The 16,982-nt window shown below is 43.6% G+C and overlaps 1 protein-coding gene across 1 annotated transcript in view; it reads left to right on the top strand.

The window, feature by feature from the left end:
* The window catches only part of CNTNAP2 (contactin associated protein 2), a 1,119,417-nt gene that overhangs the window by 405,695 nt on the left and 696,740 nt on the right, over positions 1 to 16,982 (top strand). The window contains exon 2 of the mRNA XM_082192749.1: positions 6,649 to 6,768. Within this exon, the coding sequence (XP_082048875.1) occupies positions 6,649 to 6,768 (120 nt within the window). The remainder of the gene's footprint in view (positions 1 to 6,648; positions 6,769 to 16,982) is intronic.

Below are 16,982 nucleotides of genomic sequence, written 5' to 3'. Positions count from 1 at the left end.
CTTTATTTAGTATATATCATTAGAACATTTTTTTGTTTTGTTTTGAGCCCCTTTGTCTTAAGCCAGTCTTTGGGTCGTATTTCAGATGAACATTCTAACCAGCAGAGAGTCAGTCTCAGTAGCAATTTATAGGAATTTCATAAAAAATTGAAGTGAGGGAGGCTTCACTGATCTTTGCCCTAGGACTGATCCCTAGGGCTATTAAGCGGTGTTTGGGTGGTTCTTCTGCTCCCCGATCACTCACCTGTCTGGGTTCTTTGAAGATTTCTCGGTCCCACAGCAGGAGAGCAGCCCTTCCAGAGCATTGGAAGTTAATCCCTGTTATCTCTGTTGCTCAAAGATAATACAATAGGCAGTAGCTATCATTAATCACCACCTAATCTCTGTTGTTAAGAGTCTCGACAGGAGACATCTAAACAGCCATGATTCCTCCACAGAAGTCTGTATAAGAGCTGGGAATTTGATGACCTGAATGTATCTGAATAGCCCTGGAATGAACAGATTTTCCCCGTTCTGTTCCTTTATCGTTCCCTGGGTTTGCTCTGCCACTGTGCTGCAGTACAATCCTATACATTCTACTGAGGATAAGACTCATTGTGTTCAATGGGGCTTACTCCCAGGTGTGTGAATATAGGGGTGCAGCCTCACTCATCTGGGATTTTCAGTTTAACCAAAATAATTTCTAAATTTACTTCCAGATTTGGAGACTGAAAAGTTTTCTGCTGCTTTAAATTCCTTCAGTTTAGTTGCGCTTCTCCCCTGCTGCTTATTTTACCAATGTGCACTGATACACAACAGTGCAAAGAAGCACTCTTGATATGTTAATACCAATATTGATATGATAATAAATAACATGAACTCCTGTGCATCAGTGAAACACCGCACAAAAATAACATTGATGCATTTGTTATGTGTACTCTCAATATTGCCTTTTTGCACTGCTGTAGCAAAGTGCACATATATGCAGAAAAGTTGAAGGCTGTGGCAAACTGTACATGTTCTGTACAAAATAGAGGAATAATAAGTGGAACTTTGGAGACTTAAGAAAAAAATAAGCAATTTGGGGCTTTACATTTTGGAGGTGAAATTAGGACGTGGAGTATTTTGAAAGCATCTCTTGAGGCCTTTCTTGTTATTTTAAACATAAATAAAGAGGGTTAACTCTAGTGTGTGTGCATTTTCTTTTTTTACAGGCTTTCAGAAATTATATTTTCTGAGCAACTCTATTCCAATTGCTTGGTCCTATCTTTTAATGTGTTCCTTCTGTTTGGCTTCAGTTTGGGGTGTAGGAAAAGCAGCTGTTTTCTTTTATCTTCTTTCAGCTGCCATGGCAGTGGCAGGAGCCAGAAGTCTTTGGAGCAATAATGTTTTATCTCTATTGACACTGTGCAATTTGGGGTGGAATATGAGGCATTCCTTAGGATCAATAAGTGAGGCTCTAATCTTCAGATTACAGCTGAGCCCCAGACCTATTCACAGACATGATTCAGCTGTGGCTGGGCTCATTTGCTCATGAAGCTAAATGCAAACCTGCCTCAATAGCAATCTCATTCGCATCTTCAGGCAAGAATGAAAATGGAAAACATAAAAGGACAATGTATGTGTGAGAGCTTGGCTAGAAACAGCAGATAAAAGCGAAGAGACACTGTGCATGTCTTCTTTTCGCTGGGTCTCACAAAGATAGTTAGTTATTTGCCAGGTTTGCAAAGCCACTTAATGTCACATTTCCCTGAGTTTTGCTCACCTGTGCTGCTTTCCACCCCTCCAGTTCTGATACCCACATTTTTAGGGTTCCCTAAAACTTGAATATCCATCAAGGGGCATCAGAGGCTGAAGTTTCAAGTGAAAAGATGGTGGGATGTGTGGAGGTGGAGCTCAGCAAAGTTTCCACGGGAATGTTTTGGACTGATGGATTCTAATCACGCAGGAGGCTCACCCAATACAAAGTTAGTTTGGCTAGCAGCTCTGGACCAGATGAAGCACAACCTTATCATGATTTTGTATTTTTCTGTTGTGCGCTGCCCTGTGATCTTTGGATGAAGGGCAGTATACAAAAAAAACCACTGAGCTTCTTGGGCTTGCCAATCAGTCGGCAGTTCGAATCCCCGTGACAGGGTGAGCTCCCATTGCTCTGTCCCTGCTCCTGCCAATCTAGCAGCTCGAAAGAATGCAGTGCAAGTAGATAAATAGGTACCGCTCTGGCGGGAAGGTAAACGGGGTTTTAGCACACATCTCTTGTTTTGGTGTTCCGTTGCACCAGAAGCGGCTTAGCCATGCTGCCCACATGACCCAGAAAAACTGTCTGCGGACAAACGTCGGCTCCCTTGGCCTGTAAAGCGAGATGTCGCAACCCCAGAGTCGTCTGCGAATGGACTTAACTGTCAGGGGTCCTTCACCTTCACCTTTAATTATAATTAATTTCTCTACTGAGCATTAGTTCTGATTTGTTTACTGAGTGGTTGTACAAACATGAGACCCTTCCTGATTTGCTTACAGGGGGCTCAGACGTATTCACCCCATAGTTTTCAGTCCATTTCACCCTCAGTTCCGAACTGCAAAAAAAGTGGATTTCTTGCCTTGGGGCTACAGAAAACAGATCCTGTTTTCTTCTTGCACTGAGCATGTGAGAAACTAAAGACACTGTTGCCAGATCTTATTAGGACAAAGTGGAGTAAACTGGAAGATTGCTGTTGCTTCATAATGTTAACATTTAAATGGTCCCAGGTTGTCTTTGAAGTTAACACCTTACTGAGATAAATGGTATAGAGTAGCGTTTATTCCTTTGCTGCCGCTGTCACGCTGGCTGGCAAGAGTGTTCCATAATTGATTAACAGGATACAGTACTGTACATTGACTTATATAAGGAAGGCTGCTGTATCTCTGCAACAGAAAGGCTTAGAGGATTGCACTTTTAGTAAGTGAAAGATTGGATATTTCCCCTTCTGAAAAAAAACAGCAAAACCTGTCAAAAGATTCTGCGTTTCTTGGAATCTTTCCCTTGTGGCATCTATAACATCTCTGGCTTTCAGCCGAGGGTTAAGTGAAAAAGCATAGAAGAGCTCCGACAACGTTACAAATGTTGCCTCAACCCTGCAAAAGCCACTTTTGATTTCTGTTTCTTAGCTAGCTCATGTATGGTGCACACTATTGCAAGCTATGTGCTCAGATTTAATGCAATTTATCTTAGCAGCTTGCTCATTTTGAGAATCTCCCTCTCTCTCACCTCGCAAATTGATTTAGAGTTGAATTTACGTAGAGAGAGCTTGTGAGAGACTAAATAGATGGCGCCACATTTATTAGCATGGAAGGGAGGCTTGTTTCTCTTTCTTGACCCACATCTTCAAAAATAGAATTAGAAACAAATTCCACGCTGTAACATATATTGGCAAGGAGCGTCTAATAACATTGGAGGTCTCCTCTGGTCATCTAGTCCAACCGCTTGCAATGTTGGAATCACCTTGGTGAGGCTCCAGTTATATATGATAACACAACATTTGGGACTCAACTATACAGCTGCAAATATAAAGTGCATCTATACAAATGTAACACTAGATGGGAAAGGTGAGCTTATGGCAAATTAAATATATTTTTCAAAACACTTTTTTAAAAAAGCATCTTCACAGCAGATTTTTTTTATATGTGTCTATATTGCACCTTGGTACTAGTAATGACTGCGTCACGTAGCCAGTGGCTTCCTAAACACTAGCTCAGAATGGATACACCTGCAAACTTCTTCACTGGTTGCAAAAGTTGATACCATATAGAAAAGCAACGCTGCATCAGTGTTATTTCTTCCCTCCCCCCCCTTTTGCAAGATAGCATTGCACAGAGTGCCTGTATGCGTAATCGATCACATGATGCAGTGCACACACACTTTGAATGGCAATGCCCATCAGCTTTGGGGAGGCCCTGCCCTCTCAAATATTTCATGGGAGGAGGCAAAGGGACCTTGCCCCCTAGCAGCTGGCTCCTATTCTCCTCTGTACTGAGTCCAATGGAAGTAAAGCGCTTAAAAGGATTATTGAGATTACTGCAAACACAGATTAGACCTCTTAAATTTCACTTCTTGCTGCATCTCTAGCGATTAGCAGAGTGCAAATGAGTTCTTTCCCTGATAAATCATGGCTTAAGCATGGACAGGTTGCTGCTATTTTGATTACCCCAATCACCATGTACAATTTGTGTGCACAATACCCATTGACATGTATGGAAATTGCCAGGAAATTGTGTCAGTGGCTTCTATGCATTGCTTATTAAATATTATCCTAGAGGCTGGAATACCCTCCAAGTGTCCTGATTTTCCAGGGAAAGTCCCGGAATTACAAAAGCCATCCTGGCTTCTGATTGTTCCTGGAAGGAGGAGGATGACCCGGCCCTTGTCCCGAGTGGCTGTGGCTGAGATGGAGCCCCCACCGCCCCCGTTGCCTCTCCATGGCCACTGGAGAGCAGGCGAGGAAGGCGAGAGGCTGCCACCTCCCAGGTCCAGGCTTGCATGCCATGCTGAGCGGGAAGAAAGGGGGAGCGGAGCAGAGCGCAAGGAGTCCTGATTTAAAATATATATCTCTATTTTAAAAAATATTTCTCCTTTCTAAAATGTATATATTGCTGTGTGTTTTTCTTTTTGTAAAGCCACCAAAGAATAAAATAAAATTGTGATTAAGGGGTTTTCTCAGGGCGGTGGAGGGTGTGTGTGTGTGCTCTGTCCCATTGGAAATGCTCAGGGAGGGGGGTAGGGGAGCACAGGGGGTCAGTGGGGGGGGGAGAGTGAGAACTCCTGGCAGGGGGCAGCAGAAACACAGGTGCTGAAAGGGCGGCTGCAGGGCAGAAGAGAGACGGACAGACAGACAGACAGACAGAGACAGCCACCCGCTTGTCCCATGATCCCATCCTGGGAGTGGGCAGGTGTGTGTGTTGGCGGACAGGGTCCCAGGGCCAGAAGTACTTGTTGAGGCAGTGAACGTGCTGTGTCCTGCTGCTGGGAGGGGCTGAGGGGGGACCGAAAGAGGGGGGTCAATGAGGGTCAGTTGCAGGTTGAGTGAGAATTTGGGGGGGGCGGTGGCAGAAGCACAGGGGCCAAAGGGGAAGCAGACCCTCCAACAGTCCTTGGACAAAAATGTCTCTATTTCCACCCAGAGGAATGTTGGAGGGTGTGGGCTTCCTCCTCACAATGTGGGTAGAAGTGCAGCCACCAGGATGGGCCTCATCTGCATGACGAGGAGAATCGGGATGACTCTATGCATTCTTGGCCACTTGGCCAGGTGCGAGAGGGGATTATTGCAGTTTTACGGCAGGCGTTTTGGATGCTGGTCATACAGAGCAGCCTGCAGGGGAGATTGTTGTGAGGGCCGCCGGTGTCAGGATGACTTGACCAATAGAGAGACTTTGTATGGTATGGCATAATTACAGAGTGGTGATTTTTGACTGTATTCTTGGGGGCCTGAGTGGGCTCCCACAATGAAAAGAGCTGTGGTAGCAAACAAGATGCCCTGGAAGTTATCTACTTCAATAGGCTCCTGCAGGACAGCATTGCGAGTTTCCTAGGTCACATCCTGTTCAAGAGTGGCAACAACAAGGCCATAAAGGCCTGGCTAGTGCTCTGTATACCCTAAAACAGGGGCACTAAGTAGGGAGGGCCGGGGGGCCACACACTCCAATTTCAGATGAAAGGCCGCCCCCCCCCCAAGTTCCAGGGTAGCCATGCACACATGCCATGAGGTGTGCTTGCACCCTGTGTGCATACTGTGGGGCGTGCTGATGTCATGCACGCATGTCACAGGCCCTTCAGTCACAGGGGCAAGGTGGCGAATGTTCCTTAAAACGTGTCCTAGAATGCGTAAAAGCTGTACATGCAATATGCATAAAACAAATCCTCCAAGTGTCCCTATTTCCCAGGGAAAGTCCCAGATTTACAGAGGCCATCCTGGTTTCTGATTTGATCCCAGAATGTCCCGCTATTCCTTAGGATTTCCCTATTTGCATTGGAGAAATATTGGCAGGTATGGTAGGCCATTCCTATTTTCATCAGAGAAATGTTGGAGGGCATGGAGTTAGCTGGTTCCCGAGCCATCAGAGGGCAGTCCAGTATAGGGAAGTTTTAAAAATATTATTATGCTTTTATTATGCTGGAAGCCGCTCAGCATATAATAGGGCATCCCTATTTGCATTAGAGAAATGTTGGAGGGTATGATAAAACGTTATGTGGAGGTGCAGAAGGTGCTTGTGGTGGAGTCTTTGTTCCAATGTTATGGGAATCGATGGCTCATCCCTGAGAGTCTCGGATTCTCTCAGAAGCTGTTAGCAACTTGCTTATTTGAATCTCTTTCTGGGACCAGACAGAGAATAGTTCTTAGACTATATTAACAAGGAAGAACCTAAAGAAAAATGGATTGCATTCCTAGTTGTTGATGAGCAATCCTCTGGTTTTTATTTACAATGTTTTTGTAATAAGTTTAAAGACAGTTTGCAGTGAAACTTTGGAAATCCTTTCCTGGTGTGGGGAGCTTATGGATTCCTACTCTGCATGAGGTCCAGATCAGGAAATTCTGCTTGCATAACTTTTAACAGAATGGTTTGCAGAGCACTGGTGTGACTGGGGAGTGTGGTTGCACACGCATCCCTGAAACAACACTCTTCTTCTTTGTCTTTCAGAAAAATGTGAGGAGCCCTTGGTCTCAGGCCTGGCCCCCTCCTTCTTCAGCAGCTCATCATCTATGCCGTCTGCATCCAACAGTTATGCACCAGGTTTCGCAAAGCTAAACAAACGAGGAGGTAAGAGATTTGTGCACATGTCATTTGCAAGAAGTATCCACTACGAACAGCATAATAGGTTGGTAATGAAACTTTCAAAAATAAAAAGGTGCATTTAGGAAGCTTAGGACTGACATGAGAGATTGGAATAAATTACTTGCAATACTTATGAAATTTCAGCAGAAATATAATGTGCTATGTAAGCCACCTAAAAAGATAAAAAGGTGATATGCAAATCCAGTAAGTAATATATAATCTTAGTGACATGATCACCATCCAAAAAGCTGGAGCATGACTGTTGCTCATGTGCAGCATATGCAGTAAGTTGGAGCGCCTGTCAGATGACCCTGTTGTAGCACATCATGCGTCATCAACACCCCTCTCTTTCAGGCCCATGTTTTTGAACAAAACAAAAATATTTGGGAGGAATTACTAATGTTCTGTTCTCCCTAAAGTTATTTGGTCTCTCAAGAGAGAAAATAGCCTCGTTTGTAGCAAACCTTTTGCACAGTTTGCCACAGCAGCAAGGAGATGGCAAACTTGCATACCTTCCTGATACCCAAAGCAGCCGCTTAGCCTAGGCCTTCCCATTGCTTCAGTGGCCCATATGAGGGCATAGAGAGCAAACACCCAAGTCTTCCAGGTAGTTCCCCTTTCTAGGCACTTGCTGTTCCTCTGCTACTGGTCCAGGTTCAAGGATCTTGAGTTGATATACAAACCCTTGGACAACTGGGGCCAGCATATTCTTAAGGCCTGGGTGAGCCCTTATATCCCAGCTTGATCACTGAGGTCACCTGGAGGAGCATGGTTAGTCACACACCCCCCCCATTACAGAATTTCACCTGGCTCCAACAGGGGTGTGCAACCACCTTACTTGCTTTTGTGCAGACACCTGTTCTGCAAGGGACTTCTACCTTGAGCAGCTATGTCAGAAACCCCCCACCCCGGCTCTGCTTGCTTTCGCTTCCTGTGCCTCTTCCCAGGGAGCAGGGGCCCAAATGCTTTTCCCAGGAGGAACCAGGCATGCACAGCCAAACTGAGGAGCATCTAACTCCTGCTTGCTGGCTGCTGCACAGGGGTTAAATCCTGCAGAGAATGGAACTCTGCCCTCCTGCACAACTGCTGGCATTACTGGTGATGCCCGCTGATGGAGATGTGGGTGTTGTTTGAGGGAGATGACCTCCTGCGCCAAATCAGACTCCCTAGTGAGACAAGGTTGGCTTGCAGTCCAAAGGTTCCCCAACCCTGAACTAGGACCCATGCAATGGAATACTGTGCTGTTGTGCTCCCCCCCCCAATATATATATATATATATATATATATATATATATATATATATATATATAATTTAGAGGTACTCTCATTTTTCTACTCATATTGAAATACTGCCCCTCAATGAGGCCAAACTTATATTCACATAATGCTTAGGGGTACCCCCAGCCTCCCCCCCCCCCAGAACAAAAGCACTGCTGTGCTAGCAGAGGCTTGGCCAGCATCCTCGCTTCTAACCTTCAGGTGACTCTTGGGGGGTTGTTTGTTTAGGTAAACAGGCCTATTCAGTAGTTTAAAGATGAGCCAGTTCTTTATATGGTTATTCTGTAATGTTTGAAATTGTATTTTCTCATTTTTGTATATTTTGCACACTGCCCTGATTTTTTTTTTTTTTGTATGAAGGGAGGTCTATAAATATTTATTATAAGATGCATAAATGAAATAGGTGGCAGAGGGAAGCCTGTGATGAGTTGGCGACTGTGATGGACAGCTGGGCCAGAGCAGTCTGGTGATGCAGTGCCACAGACTTCCACCAGAGGGCTGGAGTCTCTTTCTGATTGGCTACCAAGGCAGGCAGCCAAAGGGCAAGAAGCACACGGAGTGGAGAAGCAGCAGAAGCAGAAAAACACTTCTGCAAGTGACCATGGAGGGTTTGCGGGAGGAAGGGAAGTCAAGGCCTCAACACCAGCCTCCTCTTCAAATCAAACCACTGCCCTTGCTGTTTGTGCAGTACCATTAAAGGAATCTAAGTGATGCCATAAAATCAGAGCCCACAAACAAAACCACTGGGAGAAAAGTGAATCCCTTTAGTTCTCCTCTCAATAAACCTTTAAAAGCACTTGGCACAAAACAACACCTGGACCTATTTGTCTACAATTTGGCAGGTTTCTGACCTAAATTCAGGCCTGCTCCTTTCAGACCAATTGCACAGAAAGCACATGGAGAGATAAACTGATTTCCTTTTTTTATCTATCCCAAAACTACAAATGCTACTTTTGCAGGACTGCAGCTTCCTTCTGAAATTTAGCATAATTTTGCCTCAGAAGAGTTTGCTGTGCCTGACAAATTAATCAAATCTTGCCAAAAAATAAAGAAGTTATAGATGTTTATTTAAATAATAATCAATATTTAAAAGCACATAGAACAAAACCCTTGGCATATCTGCCTGTAATTTACCTGTAATCGGCTGATGGTTGCAAAGTGGTCTCAAGGCAGAATTTTCCTGTGAGAGGCTCAGCAAGACCTGATGATCAGCAGATTGTTGGTTCCTGCAAAACCCCTGATGCGTAAAAGGGTCATGTGACACCACTGTGTTGACAGGTGGGTGGCCTCACCGGTCAGACTTCACTGGTGGCGGTGGCCAGATCCGTCCCCCAGTAGTGTAAAGGATGCCAACTCTTGAAATGAAACTTGGTGCTCCTTTTTCACTCTGTGTCCAGTGCTTCTTAATTCTACATGCAGTTGAGTCACAGCTCCCAGCACAAGTAGCAGCCTCCTGTTTCCTTGTGTCCCCAGGAAGGTGAAATATGTGGTGACGCCCTGCATATCATTAGCAGCCTCACACTTCCCCACACCCACAAGGACCACCCAGACCAAAGGTGTGGGGATAAGCAAGGGTGCAGCATTATGGCATCACATAGGAGTGCCAAAGAAGTTTGCCCAGAAGCAAGTGTCATGGGGCCTAATGCAAGAGGCAAGAATTATGAGTCCCCAGATTCTTCTGCAGTTGAACCTTAGAAGAATTCTCACATTCACCCAGCTCCTCATTGCCCCAGTTGGAATCGATGTGAATAATAGCATTAGATTTAAGGAAATCTGTTGAAAGAAGGAGAAAAACAATGCATGTTTGGCATCTGTGTTTCGATCCCACATAACCTTGGATCAACATAAATGTGGCTTTCAAAGAACCTTATTTATAGACACAGAAAGCACAGGCATGTTTCCCTTCCCTTTGAACCACATTCATTGATGGGAACATAGTTAATAAACATTGCAATATTGTTTTTGTTTTCTGTTTGATCTGCCAGATAATTTGAATCTTTTATCCTCTTCTTCTAAATCTTCATTAAATTGTAGCAATTAAGAGTTTTGTTAAGCATATGTTTCTGAAGCACCTACCAACCACTATAAGCTTTCATCTGTAAAAATTCTATATATTTAGTATATTTGTAGGTACTGGACAGTAATAAGCATGAACTTGAATATCCAAAAGGTGATAGGGGCTTATGCCCAAGCCACACAACCTGCTAACTTTGACCTTCTCTCTGGATTTCAGAGGGAATGCTGTGAAGAGCACTTGACACTAATAGCCTCATAAAGATGTTCCAACATGGGCTTAGAAATTTAGTAGAAATTGGTCAGTGTGCTGTAAATGCAGCTTCATTTACACATTAAAATGGATATAATTCATAATCTTAAATATTTCTCTCTCTTTTAGTGTGTCTTTATTGGACATAGCATAATCTCAAAATCGTGAATATGCATTAGAATGTACATACTTTGACTACTCTATAAAATAGATATTTTCTCTTCCTCAGTTAGGATTGCCAACTTTTTGTGGTAAAGCTCCTATACAATCATACCTCGGGTTACAGACACTTCAGGTTACAGACTCCGCTAACCCAGAAATAGTGCTTCAGGTTAAGAACTTTGCTTCAGGAAGAGAACAGAAATCGTGCTCTGGCGGTGTGGCAGCAGTGGGAGGCCCCATTAGCTAAAGTGGTGCTTCAGGTTAAGAACAGTTTCAGGTTAAGTATGGACCTCCGGAACAAATTAAGTTCTTAACCTGAGGTACCACTGTATTTAAGCAGTTGCTTAAACATGCAAAAATGAGGGGGGCTCCCTCATTTGCCCCCGTTTGCCTGAGCTTTCCCTCTTTTTGCTGCCCTCACCCTTGTCTGGCACATATTATTGTCTAAGCCTAGATGAAGTGACTTGTGGCTTTCCTTAGAACTTGTTAGTTGCAACTAACTTTTTCCATTGGCTGTGAAGGGAGTTTGCATGTTGAGGTCCCCCAAGCCACCCCTAAATAATTCACAATTCACACATAATTTTTGTTTAAGGTTTTTGGCATAATTTTGGCCACAACTTGTATTAAAGTACATAAATGTGAGTGGTTGCTAAGGCATTGGTTATGACTATCTGTCCGCACGCCCAGGGACAGAACTGACTTCCGGATTCCAGTGAAAGCCAGTAAGGAAAAACAATATTGGGGAGAGCATGGAGCCAGGCACCAGGCCCTCTCCCCCCCCCCCACATGCTCCTGGGGGCTTGTGCGGCCCTAAGCCCCCTTCAGGGGTACGGACGAAAGAATGGCAAGCCCCTGGATTCTTTTAACGGAATTCCCTTTCCTCAGCAGCATTGGAGGGGCAGGCACCGCCAATCCTTACCCCTCCACCAACCAATTTTTTAACCAATGCCTAACCACAACCTTACAAGTTGTGACAATTTGCTACGCAGTAGGCAAAAACCAAATGGCACCAGCCAATCAGCCAAATGGACACAATTCCTACCAGGCCTCTGCCCCAAAAGCAGATGACCCCATGGCAGGCATAGCAAGGTCAAAGCGATAGCGCTAGATTAGGGAGGGTGGGCGGGTGAACTGATGCATGCAGCAAAAGAGCCCTGTCAGTGCTGCGTGACTTGATTTCATTACCTTTGGTCCATCCCCCTAAATGGCAACACCAAAATTTGCCCAGTAACCCAACCGCCCAATCACTGCAGATGGTCATCCATACTAACCCGCCCAGCAACAGAGGGGTGGCCTGTCAGACCCGACCGCAACACGTGCTCTCTATGAAAAAGAACACGCTTTGTTGCAATTTATGTTAGATTGTTTGGGGGGGGGGGTGAGTATCTATCCATAGTTGCAAACTAATTTCTTATCCATGTTTGTATTGAGCAAAGATGACCAAAGTCAGCTACCTGACACAGAAGTCCTTTCTCTCTGACAACGTTGGCAGGGAACAGTAAAGCTATTAGCTTAGCATTATAACCATCTAGCTTTTCACTGAAATGCTGGATGGTGGTGGAGTGGGGGGGGATAATGGGATTAAAATTAAGCCCCCCCTTTTCTTTTCCCCCTTCCAAACAGAAGAGTGCAGCTATTAGCCCCATTTCAGTCTTCACAATTAGACTTTTATTATTTGCAAGCAATTGTGAGTTACTCAGTATGATGAAGCATATTATTAATGATAATCTTTTCTTTTGTGAGAAATCCAGTATGCCGCAAAGCACATCTGTGTTAACAGGAAAGGACTGACAAAAAAACACTAATTGCAGGGAAAATAAGAGGAAACATTTGCTTCCCCCTACACATTGTTTTGCTTCAGTTTTGTATTCCACATAAACTCAACCATCATGGAGTGTATGCATCAACCTTATGAAACGTAAAGACAATGTGCCTCTTGATGCTGACACACAGCTTCACAGCACAAATCTTAATTCTTTGACTTACGTAAATCTACCTAGTTTGTATAACTTAATACTTTATGCATCATTTTCTCTGCTTCTATGGTAAGGCCTTCTTGGTAGTGGCACGCTCCCTGTGGAATGCCTTACATTCAGATGTCAAGGAGACTCTCATTGGGTTTTGGCATAGCCAATCTTACTTTCCTCCAAATTCCTTGGATAGTCCCCCCCCCCACAAACAGGAACCACCAAATTTGCGCTAGGAAAAACTATTGTGGCAGTTTACAAATTTAGCCTCCCTTTTCTAAACCCCATTGTGCTTCCTCTTGAAATCCCTTTCATAATTTGTCCAAGTAGCACCTACCATATAAATTTACCTCCACTGTTAGTCATATGCATGGAAGGCTTACAATGTCATTTGATGCAGAAGATGTATCTTCAAAGCTAACTCCCCCCCCCCTCAGTTTAAGTTGCAGGATGCAAAGTGTAGGAATAAATTGTCACTCCTCTGAATGGAGAGATGTCGAAAGTGGAGTCCCCCAAGAATCACAACTGGGCCCTGGGCTTTTCAACTTGTTCACAAACAAGCTTGGGGTGAGCAGTGAGGTGGCCAAGTTTGCTGATGATATTAAATGGTTCGAGGTTGTTAAAAGAAAAAGAGATTTTTAAAAGAAAAAGGACCTCTCTAAACTGAGTGAATGGAAGGTAAAATGGCAAATGCATTTCAAGGTAAACAAATGCAAATGGATGCATGTTGTGGCAAAAAAAAATCTTAATTTCACTTCTACACTCTTGGGGTCTGAACAGGAGCTGCTGAGGGACCAGGCTTGGTCGTAGTAGATAGCTTGATGAAAGGGTTAACCAGGGTGGGGCAGCATTGGGAAAGGCAAATTCCACACAAGGAATCCTAAGGAAAGGAATGGAAATAGAACTGCTGATATCATGGTGTGCTTGTACCAATCTCTGCTGTGACCTGCATGTGGAATACGGGGCACAGTTCTGGTTGCCTCACCTCAAAAATGATATTGCAGAATTGGAAAGGGCAGCCCAAATGAACAAGGGGGCAGAGCAACATCTGGGACTCCGTGGTTCAGAGAAAGGGCAAGAAGTGGGGCATGGTAGAAGTTTATAAAATTGTGCATGGCATGTAGAAAGTGGGTAGAGAAAAGGCCCCCCCCCCACTCATGGCAATTCAGTGAAGCTGAATGTTGATAGATTCAGGACAGATTTTTAAAAAAGTGCTTCTGCGCACATCACACAATTAAATTGTGGAGCTCCCTCTGGCAGGAGGCAGCAGTGACCCCCAGTCTGGATGGCTTTGAGAGAGGATCATGGAGGATCATAGATTCATGGAGGGTTCCCCTCCCCCCCCGGCATCTGGTTGGCCCCTGGGAGAAGAGGGGGCTGGACTAGGGGGGCCCCTGGCTGGATCCAGAAGGCTCTTCTCACAGTCTCAGGGTCCTCTGCTTCTACCACTTCACTTTATTTACCTAGATCCCTGAATAGTATTATAAGTAATACACTTAAAAATAATTGAAACAGATATCTGGCAAAATTAGGATGCCCATCTTCCTTCAGCTACACAGAGCTTTTATCCTGTGGGGTTTGTTTTAAAAGGGGGGGGGGAGCTCAGCTTGAGGAAATAATTGTCAGTGTCTTCTCCTTGCACTGTCATATAACGATTGTTGCTGCAAAGTGCTCCAGAAAGTAATGCAATTATGCCTTTTATTATATGTAATAAATACGAATTGCCTCTATTATTTTAAGCGATTTCAATTAAAATTTAAGGGCAATTTTCCTGGAGTGCTTTTAGGTCATCCTTTAGAAGTGTTTTAACTATTTGCTGGATCAGGTACTTTGTCTAATAGCACATACATTACCTTTGCATTCAGTGGTGATTGGGGCTGCTATTTTAGTAGCGTAAAATATTTTAACTCTCAGCAGAGAGAGTTGCAGACATTGTAGTGGATGCCCCATTTACATTGTAATGATTGGAAGGTGAGCAAGAGAGAGCAACTTTGAGGGCTTCCAGATTATCACAGAATTGTTGGCCCTCATCACAATGCCAGCCCAAGCCCCTTTTAAGCATTTAATCCGGACCAATAGAGAAGAGCCAGCCTCTCCCTTTTAGAGGCCTACAGATTGTTTCCTATTAGATGCTACAGAGAATGTAGAGTTTTTGTGCTTTCTCTTCCGTGCTCTTCTGCATAGTTTTGCAGCAGAATTCTGTCCAAAGTGAAATCCAGTGTGGAAGTTGTGGCTTCACTAATGTGAAACTGTGTGACACATTTTGGGGACAAAATGGCCACGTGGCTTCAACAAGGTTCATGTGCTCCCATCTGTACTTCTACAACTCCTTCAGACAGATGGTAAGTCCTAACAGAACTAGAACCAAAAAGGGACCACTGAGAACTAGAGAAGGTATCCACATGCTACAGAGAGAATTCTGAGGTTTGCAAAAATACCAAGTATTGTTAAAAGAACCTTGGAATAAAATGGAAGGAATTTACCTTAAATATATACTTCCCACCACCTATCATTATGCTTATTATTTTTGTCATACTGTTAAATGTAAGAATTGCCTCACCTGCTTGCACTGTTCCAACAGTCATACCTTTCTACAATTCCAGTTTTTCAGATTTGGAACTGAGATGCCTAGTTTGGTGATGGATGTTGCTCCGTTTATAGATATATCTTTGTGAAATGCTTTAAAGAAATCTAATAAATTAGTCAGTCCTTGCTACAAAAGGGAAATCTCTTCTTACCTAAACCAGCTCACAATATAAAATAGAGGATAGAGAAAAGGGAAGCATGATGCATTTGTATGTTTGCTGAGAAGTGTCAGTAGATGTGGCTCCTAAGAAATGAGTGCAGAATTCAGCCTAAAGAAGACAGTATCCTCAGCATCAGTAATTTGTGAGTTCAGTTCCCTTGCCTTGCAAATTCCCCACATAAACCTGGACAACTACATCTAAACAAACAAAAAAAACAAAAAAAACCCCTGGTACTTATCAAATTTGAATAATCATAATTACGGTACCTTACTAGTTCACTAAGTACATTTATATTGATGATTCTGCGGTGGAGCTGAGTAACTCTGTCAGGGCAAGCAAGAATGGCATCCCCAGCCAGAGTGATCATGCAAAGAGTCGTTATTCAAGAATTATAAAGTGGCGAAAGAGAGAAACAGCAGAGAGTGGCTTCTGTTATGTCAGTCCCATTGGAACTAATCTGGTCTCTGAGATTTCCCTGGAACTGAAGCAACCTTAAAGGAGGGTACACTGTGGTATTGTGCTCTCTCCTTTGATTAATTTATTCTTTATTTAGTATTAAATCTATTTCCCAACTTTGCTCCATGCAGTTCAAGGGTGTATGCACGGTTCTCTCCCTCCCCATGTTCTCCTCACAACAACCTTATGAGGTAAGTTAGACTGAGAGACAGTGGTCAGACATTTCCCCCCCCCATCCAAAAAAATTAAAATGGACTAACAAGCTTCTATATCATAAGTGACTGCAGATGTAGAAACAACACTTTTCTATCAGCTTGTCTGTGGTAAACAGGAATCATTCTGTTTTTATCCACTACTGTTTTATGCCATGAGCTGTAGCCTGAAAGGTCAAAAGGGGTATGGAAGATGGGGGGGGGGGGCTCTGTTAATCTTCTGCATTTAAGGCCTTGTGATAAATATGAGTCCAGTTACAGATAGGTAGCCGTGTTGGTCTGCCATAGTCAAAATAAAAAAATTCCTTCCAGTAGCACCTTAAAGACCAACTAAGTTAGTTCTTGGTATGAGCTTTCGTGTGCATGCACACTTCTTCAGATACACAGTGTGTATCTTCAGTGTGATACTTCAGTGTGTATCTGAAGAAGTGTGCATGCACACGAAAGCTCATACCAAGAACTAACTTAGTTGGTCTTTAAGGTGCTACTGGAAGGAATTTTTTTATTTTATATTTTTTATTTTATATTTTTTATTTTGATAAATATGAATAAAAGAAAAGAGGATTGGAGATAAGAAAGCACATATGATTTGAACATCTTTGTTTGTGCTACAATACAGATAAGGAGAAAGAATTTACATTGAAACATCCTTTTATATTGCAATGCAGATCAGCTCATTGGAACATTAGTATTAGTAAAGAAAGGCACATCAACTTACTACTTACTTTAAAAAGGAGATTTTCTGGCCTTTTTGTGAAAGTTTTTGAATCACAGCATGAAAATGAATTGTTCAGGCAATGTTTGATTCAATACTTAGCCTGACAAATCCACTGGATATTCCTGAGATATTGCTGACCTTAAATAATATTCAGGATTGGGATCAGGATCGGGGGAGGGGGCGGCTCCCACCATTCTTCCTCAGTACAGTACAGTCCCTGAAAGCTAGTAAGTATGGGGGGGCCTCTCCAGGTCTCCCAGCCGCTGCCCAGCTCCCCTTCTTCCCCATCTTCCTTTGGAGTCTACCATCCTTGGGCCAAGCCTGATGGTGCCGAGGGAGTCCGGACACTTGGACACCATCCACGTGGTTCCGGTGGGGCCCCAACCCTCCAAA

The sequence above is a fragment of the Podarcis vaucheri genome (genome assembly GCF_965113315.1).
Source record: "Podarcis vaucheri genome assembly, chromosome: 12".
NCBI lineage: Eukaryota > Metazoa > Chordata > Lepidosauria > Squamata > Lacertidae > Podarcis > Podarcis vaucheri.
The sequence above is the reverse complement of the archived record's forward strand: the minus strand, read 5'-3'. Positions and strand labels throughout refer to the sequence as shown.